General features: G+C 53.1%; 2 protein-coding genes across 2 annotated transcripts; both read left to right on the top strand.

Moving 5' to 3' along the window:
• Nucleotides 1–675: 675 nt before the first annotated feature.
• HER10_EVM0003032 (cation diffusion facilitator family transporter) lies at nucleotides 676–2,092 on the top strand (the record flags this gene model as incomplete). The annotated part of the gene is made up of 6 exons (XM_035472720.1): nucleotides 676–810; nucleotides 1,002–1,050; nucleotides 1,237–1,317; nucleotides 1,366–1,420; nucleotides 1,487–1,757; nucleotides 1,859–2,092. 6 exons carry the CDS (start codon nucleotides 676–678, stop codon nucleotides 2,090–2,092), a joined length of 825 nt encoding a protein of 274 aa, XP_035331319.1.
• A 7,837-nt stretch (nucleotides 2,093–9,929) lies between these two features.
• Nucleotides 9,930–15,657, top strand: HER10_EVM0000298 (uncharacterized protein). The gene has a single exon (XM_035470086.1). It carries the CDS (start codon nucleotides 11,534–11,536, stop codon nucleotides 15,200–15,202), a length of 3,669 nt encoding a protein of 1,222 aa, XP_035331132.1. The 5' UTR covers nucleotides 9,930–11,533; the 3' UTR covers nucleotides 15,203–15,657.
• Nucleotides 15,658–15,921: the final 264 nt, after the last annotated feature.

Genomic DNA, 15,921 nt, shown 5'->3' with positions numbered 1-15,921 from the left:
CTCGTACCAAAACAATCAGCCACGTTGAATCAACAACATCCAGGTATCCAACGAAGCCTGTTCACCGGAGCAACTGACAACCAACTTGTCATACCTCCAACCAGTCCGAAGCAAACACTCTAATCCCCTTTCGTCCCCGCCATGGAGGTGCATCACACAAGTGACAACGCAACTATCCGAATTGATGCCACTAAGTTGATAACCAACCTTTTTTCCTGCTCGCCTTCCTCCAAAACTTTCAATAAACATATTCCATGATCCCAGCATGAACAGGCGAAGTTGCGTAGTGTCTAAAACCTACGTGTCATCAGCCCCAAACTTTGTTTACAGAACCGAAAACAACTTCCGTGCTTCCGTTTTCCTTCCCGTGTATGTATGTGCCAACTCGGGCCGGGATGGGGACACCTGTCTCGTGTCTGTGTGTGTCCCGAGTCTTGGGGAAATGACCCGGCTGCACGAGACTCTCGTCCGTCGTCTCTTATGGCTGTACGACCGCTGTCCAAAGCTCTCTTCCGTTGATAGAAAACAAAAAGATCTTGAATAAAGCGTGGCTTGATAATATCCGCCTTACAGATGTCGACGCTTCCCCTCCTTTTTGTCTTCGTTGAAGTTCAAATCAAGTCTTTATAGTGGTTCCACGATAACTTTCCCCGAACGTGGAAAAGCCCGACGAATATGTATCACTTCAAGATCAACAGAAAGCGCCGTCTAATCGCCACAATAGCGATATCTGGCGGCTTCTTCATCGCAGAGCTGGTCGTCGGATATCGCACAAAGTCTCTAGCTCTGATAGCAGACGCCTTTCACTACGTAAGACGGCGATAACCAATCCCTCTATTTCTTAATGTTAGTTGAGTCGGCGTATCTGACAAACGTTCTAGATGAATGATCTGATAGGGTTCGCCGTCGCTTTGATAGCTTTGGTAGTAAGTCCACCTTCTAAGAACCTGACCAAGCCGTATTTGACCTGAAGATTAACATACCAAAAAGGTCTCAGAGAGGAAAACCCCTCCGCCTACATCCCTACCCTTTGGCTGGAATCGCGCCCAGGTGTTAGGAGCCTTCTTCAACGGCGTGTTTCTGCTTGCGTTGGGTGTCAGCATACTCCTCCAAGCGATTGAGAGATTCACTCAACTTCCAAGTGAGTCTTGAGTCTTTCTTGCCTGCCAGTCATGATGGGCTTGGCCTTTGGCAAACGAGAGTAACGGGCTCAAAACTGTTGACAAACATTCCTAGATCTCGAAGACCCAATACTGATTCTGATCATGGGCTGCATCGGTCTCGGGCTCAACATGATAGTCCTTAGTTTCCTCCACGGTGAGCAGCATCCCCAGCCAAGCCGTCTCCAACGAGTCTGAACCCAAGACACAGAACCTCATCTTCACGAACATACCCAGGAAACAAGACACCACGACGAAGAGTCAATAGACCCCCCCTCACCCACCAACACGCCTTCACCAACACCATCATCTCCCAAGCACCACAGCCACACTCACACCGGCGACCTCAACATGCTAGGCGTCCTCCTCCACGTCCTAACCGATGCCCTAAACAACCTCTCCGTCATAATCGCCGCCCTCATCATCTGGAAATCTCCTTCCGATAACCGCTTCTACGCCGACCCGGCCATCGGCATCTTCATCGCCCTAACAATCACGCTCTCCGCTGTGCCCCTCTGCCGGCGCGCGGGCCAGATACTGATGGAGAGCGCGCCTGCGGGCCTCGACGTCGAGTTTGTCCGGGGGGAGATGCTAAAAGTAAGGACGAATAGTTTTGATCGTATACCAGGGACCTTTACCATACTGTGGAGGAGTAAGGAAGGGGGTAAGAGTGGAAAAGACTGACAATACGTCCTCAGGTCCCAGGAGTCCAAGAAGTTTCAAATGTATTCGTCTGGCAGCTAGACCAGACAACAAGCCTCGCGACAGCACACATCACCATAACGGAAAACAGCGTCAGAAGCTTCGCGTCTACAGCCGATGCTATTGGCTTAACATTACTACCATACGGAATCCGCTCCGTCGCACTGCAGCCTGCCACCACACAGCGACGGCCGCACCACGAGGCCCAGGAAGGAATAAAAGTTTCTTGATACTCAATGTTTCGAGGTAAGGTATAGAGCTGAGAGCAACTAGCTTCCTACAACCAGTGAAATGGTGCTTCAAGGCCATGGGAAGCTGTGGCCTGGACTGGAATTCGTACGCCGGTCATCTATACTCCTCTAAAGTTCCATATCACTGGCCAGGAATCATCTTGGCCTACGACCTAATACAACTCCCCCCAAGCCTCACCAAAAAGAAACCACCCAATCCAACTCACGTTTCACATGATGACAAGAAGAAAAAACACGCCCGCAAAACGCTGGAAAGTAAGACTGCTGCCTGTTATGCATACAACTTCCCACCTCCGTCACACAACGGAGAAACCGTCATCGTCACATCAGAATACTGAACCCCCCCCTAAAGATGATGTGAGAAACGGAGAGTAAAAAGAAAGCCTTACCACCTTTACAACTCCCAAAAGGCAATCTTGGCACAGCCTCATATGTAGGGACCTCATACCACCACATCATATCAAATCAAATCAAATCAAATAACATGGGTCTCACTGCTGAAGAATCGATACGACCACATCCTTCCGGGCAAGGTCACATCGTTACTCCCCCCGTGCCGCCTCTTTGCCTCGCTAGTATAAGTAAGAGAAAAAAGTCCCGTCCGACTCGTTGTCCAGCCAGTCCGAGTAACAAGACATGGATAGCATCATCACCGTGTTTTCTCTCACCGAATGATTGGTCATGTCCGGGGATCCAGAGAACAGAGTCACAAGACGGAGACTTGTAAGACCAGGGTAGCAATAGCAAAAGCGGCACAGGAGAAAAAGCTACGTCTTTGAGCGGAAGTGCCTCACTCGACTCAGCTAGCGTTTTTGCATTCGTCATTCCTAAATCCAAGACTAAAGAAAGATGAGCCAGCCTCCAAAGTTTGATAGAGTACCTTATCGAATATTCCAAGGACACCAAGCTGAGCTGAAAGGAAGGACAAACCATCTACCCACCTGACCACGCCATCAACCACATAACATTACTTTACTAGGGCGGCGTGGGGATGTGCCAAACTCGATAAACAATCACGTTGAAAACACATTGGTCATCGCCATTCTGCAATGCTATCGCCTCATCACTAGCGCTATCTCTCACCGTGGAGATTTGATTGATATCGCCGTCCCGATACCGTGGTAAGCGGTAAGCCTGGTCTCCTCTGCGGGGGACGGGAACCCGCCCCTCGGACGCCCCCGAAATGGCGTGGGGGGAGGGAACCAACAAATCTGCCGAAAAGTGGGATGATTGCATCCATGACATTAATCCAGAGGAGGGAAACGTTGCAGAATAATGCTGCGTTTTCCCAGACTGCAGAATTGCAGAACCGAGATCGACCTTAGCGGCAATGGTTCCTTGGAACGATGCGAATCCAAGGATCCGAGGTGTCCTCGGTTGCTACATTCCCACCTACGAGCCCGTGTGTGTACGGTGTAAGTGGCCAGAGAACCGAAGTCATAGGCTGCACGCTTCCAAGGTCAGCAAAAGTACCGGTGTGTCCCGCACCCTCACATCGGCCTCGAACTATGGCGCCGCACCCCGGGCCGAGTACAAGGGGACAGTCCGATGCTGACATCCATCTAGTACCTTTCGATTCCTATGAGTCAAAGATTAGTGTGTCAGTCTGTTCGGCTGGGCACACCAAAGGAAGCGAGAATGCGACAAAGGAACAATAATGTGTGGCCCTACCAGCCTTTCGGCTGCGCTAATCCTAGGCATGCAGCAGTCGACCACTTGTTGCATACGTCCCGATCATGGCCGCTCTCCAAAGTTGCGTGAGCGCGAGATATGTTAGCTCCAAAAGCCATTGTAATAACCGTCGGGAACGCTACCATGATCCATGGCTGCTGACATCCCTAGACATGTAACCGACATGCCACTTTGAGAAAGATCGTCGCCATCACCGCCGTGTGTAAGCCGGGCTGGCCCGGCCCGCGGACTGAACTGACGGGGGAAAACGAGCCGGAGAATGTTACCTATGGGCAAGCGAGAAGGATGGTGGGAGCTGGCCGTCGGTCTCCAAAAAGGCAAGGTTGGAGAAATCATCGGAATTATCAGGGACAAGCCATCAACCGTTGAGACACGGGACGATGGTCGGTCGTTGCCGGTAGGTGTGGCGAACACTACGCGATAGATGCATGGAAAGTAGGTATAACCAAACTTCTATCCCAATTTGCGGGAATTCCGAGTAAATTCATCGGCTCTTCTGGATAAGTGGCGAGTTGCGAGTTCCTCATTGCTACGAGACCATAGAAATCGCAGACTTCGGTGAGATAGAGCCGACGACAGCAACGCTCGCAAATTGACAAAAGCCCGAACGGGAGAAGACCACTTCACGGCTGATGTCACCGGGATGGTGAATACGGGGAACCGTTCCGCTGGGTGTGCTCAGTTGCATGGCCATGTCTGAGAATTAGGATGGCGAATGGACCGACCGATAGGAGGTTCCCTTTACCCCGGCGCTGGACACACCGCTGCCTCTTTGCCGGGCTTGGGTGGCCAATAACGGATAGCTTATTACCTGGCATGTTGGATAGTGAGATCATACCGCGGCCTTATTGATTATAAAAAGTTTGTAGTGTAGCTTCGCGGTCTTGGAGTTGGATATTGGTGAGGCAAGTTGCAGCTATGCTTTGCGCGAGAACGCCCGCTTCGCCGCGTGGATGCTTCCGGTTCCCGCTTGACATCTGCGGCTTATCCGGGAGATGAGAGAAGCAAATCAGGCAGCAGGATCATAGCATAACCCAGTCGAGAAGCCAAGGTGAGGCTTGCTTTGTTATTGAGCGTTTTGCAAGGACAAACCGGCCGGCGACGGAAGACTACACACGACCCCCGGTGACCCGTGCGCTTGCGAGTTGCTGGACAGCGAGTGCCCCAGGAGCCTGGGAATTGGGCTGAACTTTGAAGCGGCCCCTGAGATAGACAGCCCTGAGAGAACTTGTTTGCCCAATTGTCGAGGATAAACAAGCAGTGCCTCATTAAAGGTGAGGATCATGAGCATCACGCGGGACAGCGCTGGGGTGCATGATCGAGTGCCTATCGTGGAAGGTGTATCCAGCACCGCGACCTGATCGGCGGGCCCTTGATTGGCGCAGGTAAACCGTTTCGCTTGGCTGGGAGTAACCCACAAGCAACGAACCTCTGGAAAGGGCCGATGTGTGATGGATGGATTTAGCGAGGATGTCTGCTGTCCGGCGGGGCGGTGCGTGTGTCCATACTCCATATTCCATAGTCCATGAATCCGTATCACGTCGTATGAGAGAAGCTCGGTTCATTTTGCGCCTCGCGTCGCGGTTGGAGGTGTGGTTTGAGGCTAACAAGAATAGGTGTGCGACGGTGCGACTTAGAATGCGATCCTTGGTTATGACGCTGTTCAATGATAAAGTGCTGGCAGTTGAATCTCAAGCGAACACATGGCGACTAGGACATCCACGCCAAGCTCCCGTGGGAGACGCAGCTGTTAGCTTGCAGCTGCCCTACGTGTATGCGTCTCATCTGCAGCTTGTGCTGCATTTCAACTTGGCACTGGCGCATGGGAGGCGGCGCCTCTATTCGTAGGGGTCCCGACACATCGCCGTGGCGGTGCTACTCGAGACCAATACGTGTACCAGGCGGGCATTCTGGTGTCACCTGGTGTGTGACTCAAGACGTAGACAACGTGTTTTCATGGTAGATGGTCTCTTTCAGAACACGATCAGCAATGATCACGATGGCCACGGCACTGGCCAAAAGAAGCTCCCGGGGATGACCGTGAGTGATAGTTATTCTAGGTTCCGGTTCCGAAAGCCGGACAGAAGGCATATACCCTGCTGAGTTTGGGCAACGTTGTGTCGCTGGTCTGTGAGTAGCAATAAGGGAAGGTCGGTGAAGCAGTCGCGTGTCGGAAAGGGACGTGCAATTAGGCTGCTGGACGCACCGAGGTCCTTGACCAGTCGACAAAAGCGAGCATGGGAAAGCTTGATCGGAGGATGGTTGGGCGACCGAGGCAATATGGCAAACGGGGGCCGGAAAAAGACGCGGTGAGTTTGTCAGGATGACGGTGCGAGTGACAACCCCCTGTGTTGATGGCTTATCGCAGTGATACGCCGGGAGATGATGCCTGTCGTATGGAGGTACATACGTGCCTCTTGGAGAAGATAGGTATATCCTAGAGTCTTGTTGGAGAGTGTTGGACCGATGCTTCGAACTCCAAGGTGTCGGTCTCTCACCGAGGAGGGTAATCTCGCTGAGTGACTGGAGTCTGGAGACTGAAGACTGGAGCTCCGCACCGTGGGCTGCCGTTGTAACCTGATGAATGTTTCTTATCGGCCAGACGCTCGGTCATCCGCCCCAGACCGAGCCACTTTCAACCAGCACGGTGGGATTCCACCTCTATCTGGGACTTGCGGTGCTGCTCCACGCTGCAGTCATGTCGAACAGCAACATGGTCAACGTTGACTTGCATCGCTTTCCCCTCGTGCCCCTCCATTTCTGGTTTGTTTGGACCCGTGAGCGTTGTTTCCTGTGGCATTGGAGGGGCTGGCCACAGCGGGGTGGGAGAGGACAACTGTTGAGCTGGAGTAATTGCGAGCGATGAACGGGGCGGCGGTTGGCGGACGAGGACAAGACGAACAGTCATTAGTCGGGAACAGGACCCTTTTGCCAGCGACTGATGTAATTTGGGGAATATCTATCGGCGCTGCAGGGGTATGCTAGGCCTCGCTGGCTGCTCGTGGTGGGTATCCGTAGGGGAGTGACAAGCAGGCAGAAGATTTACGCCTTGTTGCCAGGGAGGCGTGAGCGCAGAGATTGGGGGAGGATCAACGAGGTCCGTCGGGGTCGGCTCCGAGAACGAGATGCTGACGAGTGAGTGCTGGCATGCATTCGTCGAGTGACCTGTGGTTGCAGGTGAGACTCTATGCCCTGTTTTCTATCAACTCTGACATTCGCACGGAGTTTGTGAGACGAGGTATCGTAAGGAATCCATCTCTTTGACGTAGTCGGTGCCCAAGTGAAGTTGAACTTGGTTGGGTATGTTTGAAGTTAGGCTGTGCCATGGGACGAGATGATGAATGCTCCCTCGGTGGCCTCAAATGACCGGGGGAAGAGGCACGGACAAGACGACGGGCGCAAGAAGATGACAAGCGAAGCGAGAATAGCCCAACGCGCTCCAAGTTGATTGACACCAGCGTTGGCCATGAGGGTATAAACTTGAGCCAGGGACAGATGATTGCTGATGCTGGTTCGGGGCGTTACGGTCAGCAGTACTGGTGGTTGTCGTCGTCGTCTTGGAGGGCAGGGTCACCAATGATGCTCTTGTTGCAGGGCAGTTGTTGACGAGAGTGAAACCTCGAGGTGGGATTAATGCAAGGGGTAGCCGATGAAAACAGACAGGGCTGACGAGGCAGAGAGGAAAAGACTGGTGCGCAAGAGAAAGAGAAATTCGACATGGGATATTGGAGACATCCAGAAAGGTACGTACTGCGTATTGCCGGATGGACAGCCCAGGAGAGGAAGTCACGGAGACAATGGAAACTCGGAGAAAGGAAGGAAGGGGTCGCCTGGGGACGCAATTAGAAGGCAGCGGATTGGATGACGGCAGGCACGGCTGAAGATGTTTGGGGCTTTTAGACCACCCGTGACCCGGGATGCTCGATGCAATTTACCATCTGAACGGGACAGCACCTAACCTTTCACTGGTATCTTGAGGCCATGGTAGGTACTTGGCACGATAAAACGGAATGGAGCAACAACATGGACAAGGCGCATTGTCACTCGTGTGTTGTGATGGTCACCGCCTGTTGTTGTTTTGGATACCTAGAATGGGTATGGTGAGGTATCGCGGTATCCTAGGGATGGGTTTAATAAGAGAGAAGAGCAATAGTAGAACATGGGGAAGTGAGGGAAGAGAGATCACGAGACACCAGTTCGCCCCAAATTCAGGGTCCTCGAGTCACAAAACATGAGAACATGGGGTGCGAGTGTCAAATGGAGGCTAATTTACCCCGCTGTTGTCCAGAGTCGTCGAGCTAGCTTCTACATTTGAGTCTAGGGCATTAATTGCAGGAGACTTGAGATTCGCTGATTTGGACGAGTCGGTTGAGACATTACCTAAGGGGACCATTCCTCTACCGGGTCTACCCCGGCTTGATACACGTTTTCCCTTCTTCTTTTCCTCTTCTTTTCGTCTTTTGTTTTTTATTTTCCCAATCTTAACTCTGCTCTGTTTCTCACGCTCTCTTTCACGACCCCGTGATACGACTTTTGACCTTCTCTTGTTCCAATCAGCAAGCAGCATCTTTTCCCAATTCGCCTCCCGAGTCCACTGTGTTGCTCGAATGCTACCCAGTTTTAGAGGGGCAGCGAGAGAGCGAGACGTCAAGTAGACGCGGCGCTAGAGCAGAGATGCAGTAGCGGACGAGGCAACACGCGCAAGTGGCCTACGCAGTACCTCTATAAAAGATACGTACCCCGGATAGTACTGGATGCAGAGTGGACGCAGTGTGGCAGTGGGCGGGTATTAATGCAGTCGATGCACGGCAGAGCAAGGGCTGTTTTGTTCACCGCATTTTTGGAGATACATCGAAAGCCCAATTACACAGCATCGGCAGGCGGCAGGGCATTCTCTTTTTTGCCCCCCCCTACCTAAATGTATCTTAGACTAAGGTAGGTTTCCCCCATGTTGTTATGCCTTGCTGCCGCTGCCCGTAGCAGTAGGTATCAGTTCTCGGGAAAAGACACTGCGAGATGGGAGGCGGAAAGAAGGAGGGATCTTCAAGACGTCCAACGACAAGCCATGCACCATGAGGTTTTGGCGGGAAGAGATGAAATGATGTGGCTGCCGCCGCCGCCTCTGCCGTTGCCGTTGCCGTTGCCGTTACTGTTGCCGTTGCCATAGCCGCTGACCAAGCCTGACAGAGTCAGAAGTCAGACATGCATCATCTCGCCGTTCAAAATGTGCCTCGAGCTAAGGTACACAAGAAGGGCAGGGCCAGGTACCTCCACCACCTACCTTGCCTAAAGTGAGGTATTCTCGGGATGTGCGAGCTAAGGTATCTTACCGAGTACGTACCAGCCGTGCCACCTTACTTACATGCCTCCTTCCAAGTTTCTCCGAGTAATACCTCGGGGTAGCTGCGTTGGGAGGGAAGGAAGTCAGAATTCAAGAGTCAAGGATGGAAAGAACGAGATACTGCCGGAAAGAAAGATGGCGAGAGAAGCGACGACGAGGCGGAAAGAACCTAATGGCAGACAACCTAACAACGAGTCCGTATTCTGATAGATACTTGACACAATGTACTGTTCACTTACATAAGGCACGGTTACCCACTGCGTAGTAATCCAGATGCCGTTACTGCGTAGGTAGTGTACCAGTCCCAGGGCTAGGCCGCCAAAGGGCAGATGGGAAAAAAAAGAGAGCACGATCCAATGCTCCATTCCAGCTCCACTACCCAAAGATAATCCACCTCAAAAGGTCCCAGTCGTTGGGCCGTCGTCGTGGGCGTCGCCGCGTTATGAGCGTGGCGTGGAGCGGGCATCGGGGATGAACCGTGAAGACCAGGTTCCTCTCACTTGCAGTATGGAGCACTGCGTAGTATCCAAGGTAGGCTTGATGTACCTTATGGACCTAGCAGTACAGAGTAGGAAGAGAGAGATGGAAGAAGAGAGACTTGATACTCCAACGAGTACGTGCCCCCACAGCTGCCGCTCCACCCACGATTGCGGCACTTCCGTCCCTCTCTCTGCCCAGTGCCATGTGCCCGCAGTTACAGCTGCTGCTCTGCTTTACCTTACCTTACCTTACCTTACCTTACTCTCTCCTCCTCTCTCTCTTGTGTTGCTTGTGCTTGTGCTTCTGCATCTTCTTCCTACCAAAACACCGTCATCATCATCAACGCTCGAGTCCCTCGTCACAAAACATCATGGACGCAGCACCATTGACCTGACCGCGCACCCCCTTCCCGGGCCATGTCCATGTCCATGTCAATCTCTCTGCCGTGAGGTACCGACGCTGAGATTCCGGAAACCTTACCACCCTCTCCCGCACCCTCATCCTCACCACCACCACCACCACCACCATCATCCAAGTACCTGCCAACAACCACCACCACAACGGAGCAATTCGCACCTCACCCGCCCTCGGCCTATCCCTTCCACCCAGGGTTCTCGGCGTACCGCTTGCACCTGCGACTTGCGGCCTGTCTTCGTTTCTTCTGCCTGTTGACCAGGTTTTCCCATCCTCGACACATCAACTAATCCCCGCCAAGCTAAACCCGCCCTCTCTCTTTACCACGTCGGACACCACACAACTGAAATCGACATTCCGCCCACCTCCGACACTGCCAATCCTCCACCACTAATTACCACAAGTCCACAAGTACACAACCCTTTCTTCGCATTACTTCATACCGACCTCGTCCACTTTCCGACTTCCACGACGACAATCCCGACACCATTCCGTCCAATCCAAATATCACCACCACCATCCTCGCTCCCACGCTTCACCACAACTGCACTCACTCACTGCAGCACCCAACTGTTGCCACAACACGCTCTCTCTGCCTCGCGTTCGACGGAAACCAGGTCCCCTTCAACGAATATTACAGATCACTTCTGCCGCCTTCGGTGCTCTTCGCCAAAGTACGAGACCACCTCCAGTCGGCACCGCTCACCCCAGATACCGAGTCCTCAAACCAACCCCCCGGCCCATCTTGATCCGCCACTGCAATCGCCGCCGCCTTTGTCCCGACCATCTGGTTCTCTTTGACTGCGTCACATTCAACTGCCTCTCTCACACACACGCACCTCTCCTTCCGCCTTCGACTCAACTTTTTATCACTTCCCAACCCTCTATCGTGCCTTTGCGCCGCCAACGTACCCCTCTTCGCGCCAGCATTCCTCAACAACCATCAACGCCCGCCCGAACGCGCTCGCTCCCCCGCCCGCGACTTCGACGTAGGGTTCCTCTCGCGACCTTTTACAACCCTCATCCCCGCAATCCAAACCGGAGCGGCAGCCGCCCAGAGGGGAAAAAAGAGAAGACTCCAATTCTGCTCGCATGCGTGCGTCTCACGGACACAGAGAGAGCCTGCATCGCAACACTTCAGCCACTTCCGATTTGCCCAACCTTGAACGAGCGCCGTCGACTCATCGCCATTAAACTCCGGCCCCCGGCTACCTAGACCTCTCCAACTCCTGTGCACCCCTCAACTCTGTTGGTCTCAGCCCGCCTCTAACCACCATATGCCGACTTTCGATTGAGCCTCACCCTCCACCATCACGGTTCATCGCGTTGCTCACTCTCAATCACATGGAATTCCTTTCAGAAGCAATGCTTTTCCGTCTGATCTATCAAAATTGTGTGCTTCGCTGAAAACATGGCACACTCCCTCAATTTCTAATCAACAAGAGTCCAGCAGTCCGTTGTCCTTGAATAGTTTCCCAGACATCTCACCCACGATGTTAGGGAAGCTCTTCAACTTGGGCACGCCGAGTGCTTCAGGTGCTTCAGCCTCATCACAATCAAACAATAACTACAACACCATCATTCACAATGAGTCTCCCATGTCTCTCGAATCCAGACAGGAGGATATCCATACCCGGAACCTCTTGTTCCCCGATACCGACGCCTTGTACCAGCACCCAAACGAGAACCTCTTTCCCTTAGGCTCTGGTCTTCCCATGGCATCCCTCGCAGGTGCCTTTGACTACGACGGAGACGTCGACCTCGACACCCGACATGTCCGCATGCTCATCATGCAAGATGCCGTTGCCTCCTTCCCAGCACAGCTGCTTTTCGACAGTCATCCAGGTCCTCCAAAACCGACTTCCATGGCCGCAGCAGACCGTCCGCCAACTGGTATGGGAACTGTGCAGGACTCATACAGAGGCCCAACTTCGCCGCGAAAGAGCAGTCTGAACCAGTCATCGCGACCTCTGGTAATCCAGCCGGACAGCCCCCAACCCCGCCAAGGAGCGTTCGATCGCAGGGCCTCGATGCAAGGCCGAACTCAATCTCAAGCTGAGACGGATCTCCAGCGCGCACGAAGAGAGTACGCCGACGAGATCCATGCATTTGCGGGCTCCGTATTTGGAAATTCGGAATTAATGGCCTACAAGGGCACTTCGACAAAGGTCCATATCGTCCCTACCGAGAACCGCCCTGAATATGGTGGCTCCTATCTCGGTGACGGTCGCGGCTCTATAGGTCGGTCGAGCATGCGGTCCAGCAGGCTAGCACAGTCTTACACATCGGACAACGTTTCGCCTCTGCAACCGCAACAATCCTTCACGTCGTCTGCACCAAATACACGGAGTCTTCCTGAGAGGAGGAAGATTCTCATTACCCGATTGTTCCCTGTGCTCTTGCCTAGCGATGACGAGGCACAGAGCGACACACCTTTGAGCCGGTTTTCAGATTACAACACCGGCTTCCCGTTTCCGCAGTCTGCCGAAGACGCAAATGCCCCCAAGAAGAAGAAGTTGCAGCCCAAACAAAAGCGTACACCAATGTATGCAGTTGTGTTGGTGGTCCAGCTTCCCCCCAGTTCTGCGCAGATGGTACCTCCCTCCACTATCAGGTCAACATATCGTGGTGCCAGCTCCTATACAGAGCAGGACTCCTTCCCATCCTCCATGAGCTCCGCCCGCCGCTCAGGATGGAACATGTCTGGATCCAACTTCCCCATTGACTCCATGGATTCCAGTTGCTCCACAGACGTTGACGACAGGATGGACACCGTCACTCAACACTGGGACATCATTATGCGAACCTTGACGCACCTCCAAGGGGTAGTGGCCACTACGCTTGGTGTGCTACTAAAACAGGCCGACATCTCTTCGCCGGACCCATATCCTCCTTCGGCATCTTCGTACGCCAGCAGAGGTCCGTCCATGGGTGGAAGAAGAAGCGACGAACCTCACTTTGTCAAGCCTCCAAAGACTAACGCAAAAGTCATAGCTCTACAGCCTCACTGCTTACAGAACGATAACACGATTGTGCAAGAGGCTGATGCTGCCAGGATTCGAGTTGTGACGGGCTTGAGCGCCCAACGGGTCATCACAGCGCAGGGGAGATGGGGTATCTGGCGGGACGAAGCTAGGTGGATGGCAAGAAAGGCTGGCGAGAAAGAACATGGATTCTTCTTCTTCAATCTTTTGACTGGCTTTCTTGCCACGCACACCGATTGGCTAAACGCAATGAGTCCAGCGTGGTACCGCAAAAAGCACTATCAGCAACAAAAGGCCAAAGGCGAGGATGATCTATCGCTCCCAGCACGGACTATCATCATTTCGTCAGACAAGATGATGGCAAGACGTCTCATCTTCCTTCTTTCTGCCTTTTTGCCATCCCACCAGCACCTTTCTTCCACCAGAGCTCACCGGCCGAGTACTTCGACCTCTTTTGGCGCTTTCTCCCAATCGCCACCTTCGCTGATTATCCCAATTCTCCGCGAAGAGTCATTGCGGCGCAAGATCAACCGACGAACAGGGCCAAGGAGAGTCTCGCATTCCCGTACTGTTAGCCAAAGTACACGAGCCTCCGGTGTTCCGCCTCAGCTTGCACACTTGAGTATGGAGAGCCATCATGAGAGGCGCGTTTCAGATGCTGCCTCAATTCGATCGAATTTGCCCATCCCTGGGAACGACCAGGTCAGTCGGAAAAGTAGTGCAGCAACGACGACTACAATCACCCCAGAGACGACAATTCCACACTTTGCAACCGCCCAAAGATTCGAGACCCGACGAAGTCTACGACCTGGTAGCAGTGGCAGTGTTGCCGCGGATGACCTCAAACGGACATTGAAGCGTGGTGAAAGCTCGGGGCATGTCAGCTCGGCGAGTACAGATTCTCGCATGTCGGGGTCGCGTTGGGGTAGTGTTATTAGCACGCTGTGGAATGGAAAGAGGAGGGATTCGACAGGCTTGACCACTCCTAGCCAACCCTACAGCAGCAACCCTACATCCCCCACCAAATCAGGACCGGGAGGACGTCGAGATAGGTTGGCAGAAATGGTTATGGAAGTCGGCCCTGAAGGGTACCGCCGAACAGACATTCACAAGACCGAAAGCAATGGCAACGGGCCTTCAACTCCACGGGGATTCGATGATCAGGCTGTCGAGGATGCTCCTGAGAGGGCCCCCTTCCCTGAGCGAGTTCCTGACCCTAGCGGCGACTTCCGTTCTCCAGTCAAAACGTCAATCAATGCGGAGGACGGTGTAATAGATGTTGACATCCCTTTCCCTGACTACATCACCTCTTTCGAAACCGCGGTCAGCTCACCGTCGAGCAGCGGCTATCTGTCTACGCCGGGCATTAGCAACGGTTTGGAGGGCTTCGAGCAGTTTTCCCGCATCACTATTGATGGGGATTCGCCGATGAACGTTGCCGGCTTCCTCCAGCGGTATCATCAGGATTTCATCCTCCAGGCGGTTCCTCCCCAGGATACCCTCATGGATGACATTAAGAGGTCTATGCGCGCCGAGCCGACCCCGTTCATCACGCAACCCTTCTACTCTGCTGAGCAGCCTGCCGATCGATGGGTCGACGTAAGCAGCGCTCTGATTGCAGACACGACGACGCATACGATCAAGCGAATTCGATACCGCCGACTCATTCGACCGAAGCCATTCACAGACAGATCAGTACCTCTAGGATCTGCGGGCTCGAGCGCCTATGGCAATGCTCCTATGACGCCGTCTATTCTTCCCTACGAAACGCAGCTGGACGATGAGTTCATCGAAGAGCCGATTGCAAGCCTCGATGAGGTGCTCATTGACGCCGTTGAGAGAGTCATTGCGCAGAGCAACGAAGTGAGCAAACAAAGCTCATCAAATTCGTCCCGGTCAACGAGCAAGCGGCGAGATCGAAGCAATAGCGAAGCATCGGTCTCCGTGGATTCTCGTCACACCACTCGCATACCGGCCCCATCACAAGAAGTGCCCCGAGACCAATGTAGGACGGTTGTCTTGTCCGCCCTCGATGAGATCATTCGCGATGTCATTGGGGAGCGAGACCATGACACGCCTGATGCTACCGTCCACGCGGTAGACAGAGACCGCGAGAGCACCCTCAAAGAGGCCGTCCGGGTCTGGCTCGAGGCTGTTGACCCAAGCGAGCAAGATTGAACTATACCAAACCAAAGCAGGACTCCTGCAACTACCAACAACAAGCTGCAATTTGCAGCGTTCATGATGTTATGACATCTAGCAGACAAGATTGATCTGCTAGTCCGTGTATCACCACCGACCACCACAAATTTCCTTGGTTCGCAGAAAGACACATAAACTGAGTTGATACCCCAAGCGAGTAAGCCACGTCGGCTTCTCGAGAAAGGCACCTGCACCGGCGTCGCAAGGTGCGACGATGCGAAGGAGGCATAAGCGGCATAGGAAGGAACGGACAACATTCGGGTTTCCGTTTGGCGTTTAGGAAGGCATAGGTTTTAGACGGGATGGGTCTTTTACCACTTTGTTTAGAGCGAGGGGATTAGGTGTGACGAATAGTCACGCCAGGGGAGTTTTTAAATTTCATCCAAGGTCAAGGGACCTTTTAGCTAGGAGCGTATACGAATGAATAGGGAAATGGAATCCCTTTTCCTGGCAAGTCTTGAACCTATCTGTGTGAAGTGAAAGCCATTGTGAGACCAGGGACTGGCCATCGATGATCTCCAAGTTTGCGGCTGTAAACCCTCATCGTAATTCGAGAGCACACACACACACATCCTTCATTATGGCTATTCAATACGGCCTCGTTGGTTGTTATTTATTGACTTTGTATCTCAAGTAACTTTCAATCCCTCGCAATCTGACTAGGCGGGGGAAAGAAAAGGAGGTATCATCTTGTA

This window comes from Colletotrichum scovillei, assembly GCF_011075155.1.
Source record: "Colletotrichum scovillei strain TJNH1 chromosome Unknown Contig00007, whole genome shotgun sequence".
NCBI lineage: Eukaryota > Fungi > Ascomycota > Sordariomycetes > Glomerellales > Glomerellaceae > Colletotrichum > Colletotrichum scovillei.
The sequence above is the reverse complement of the archived record's forward strand: the minus strand, read 5'-3'. Positions and strand labels throughout refer to the sequence as shown.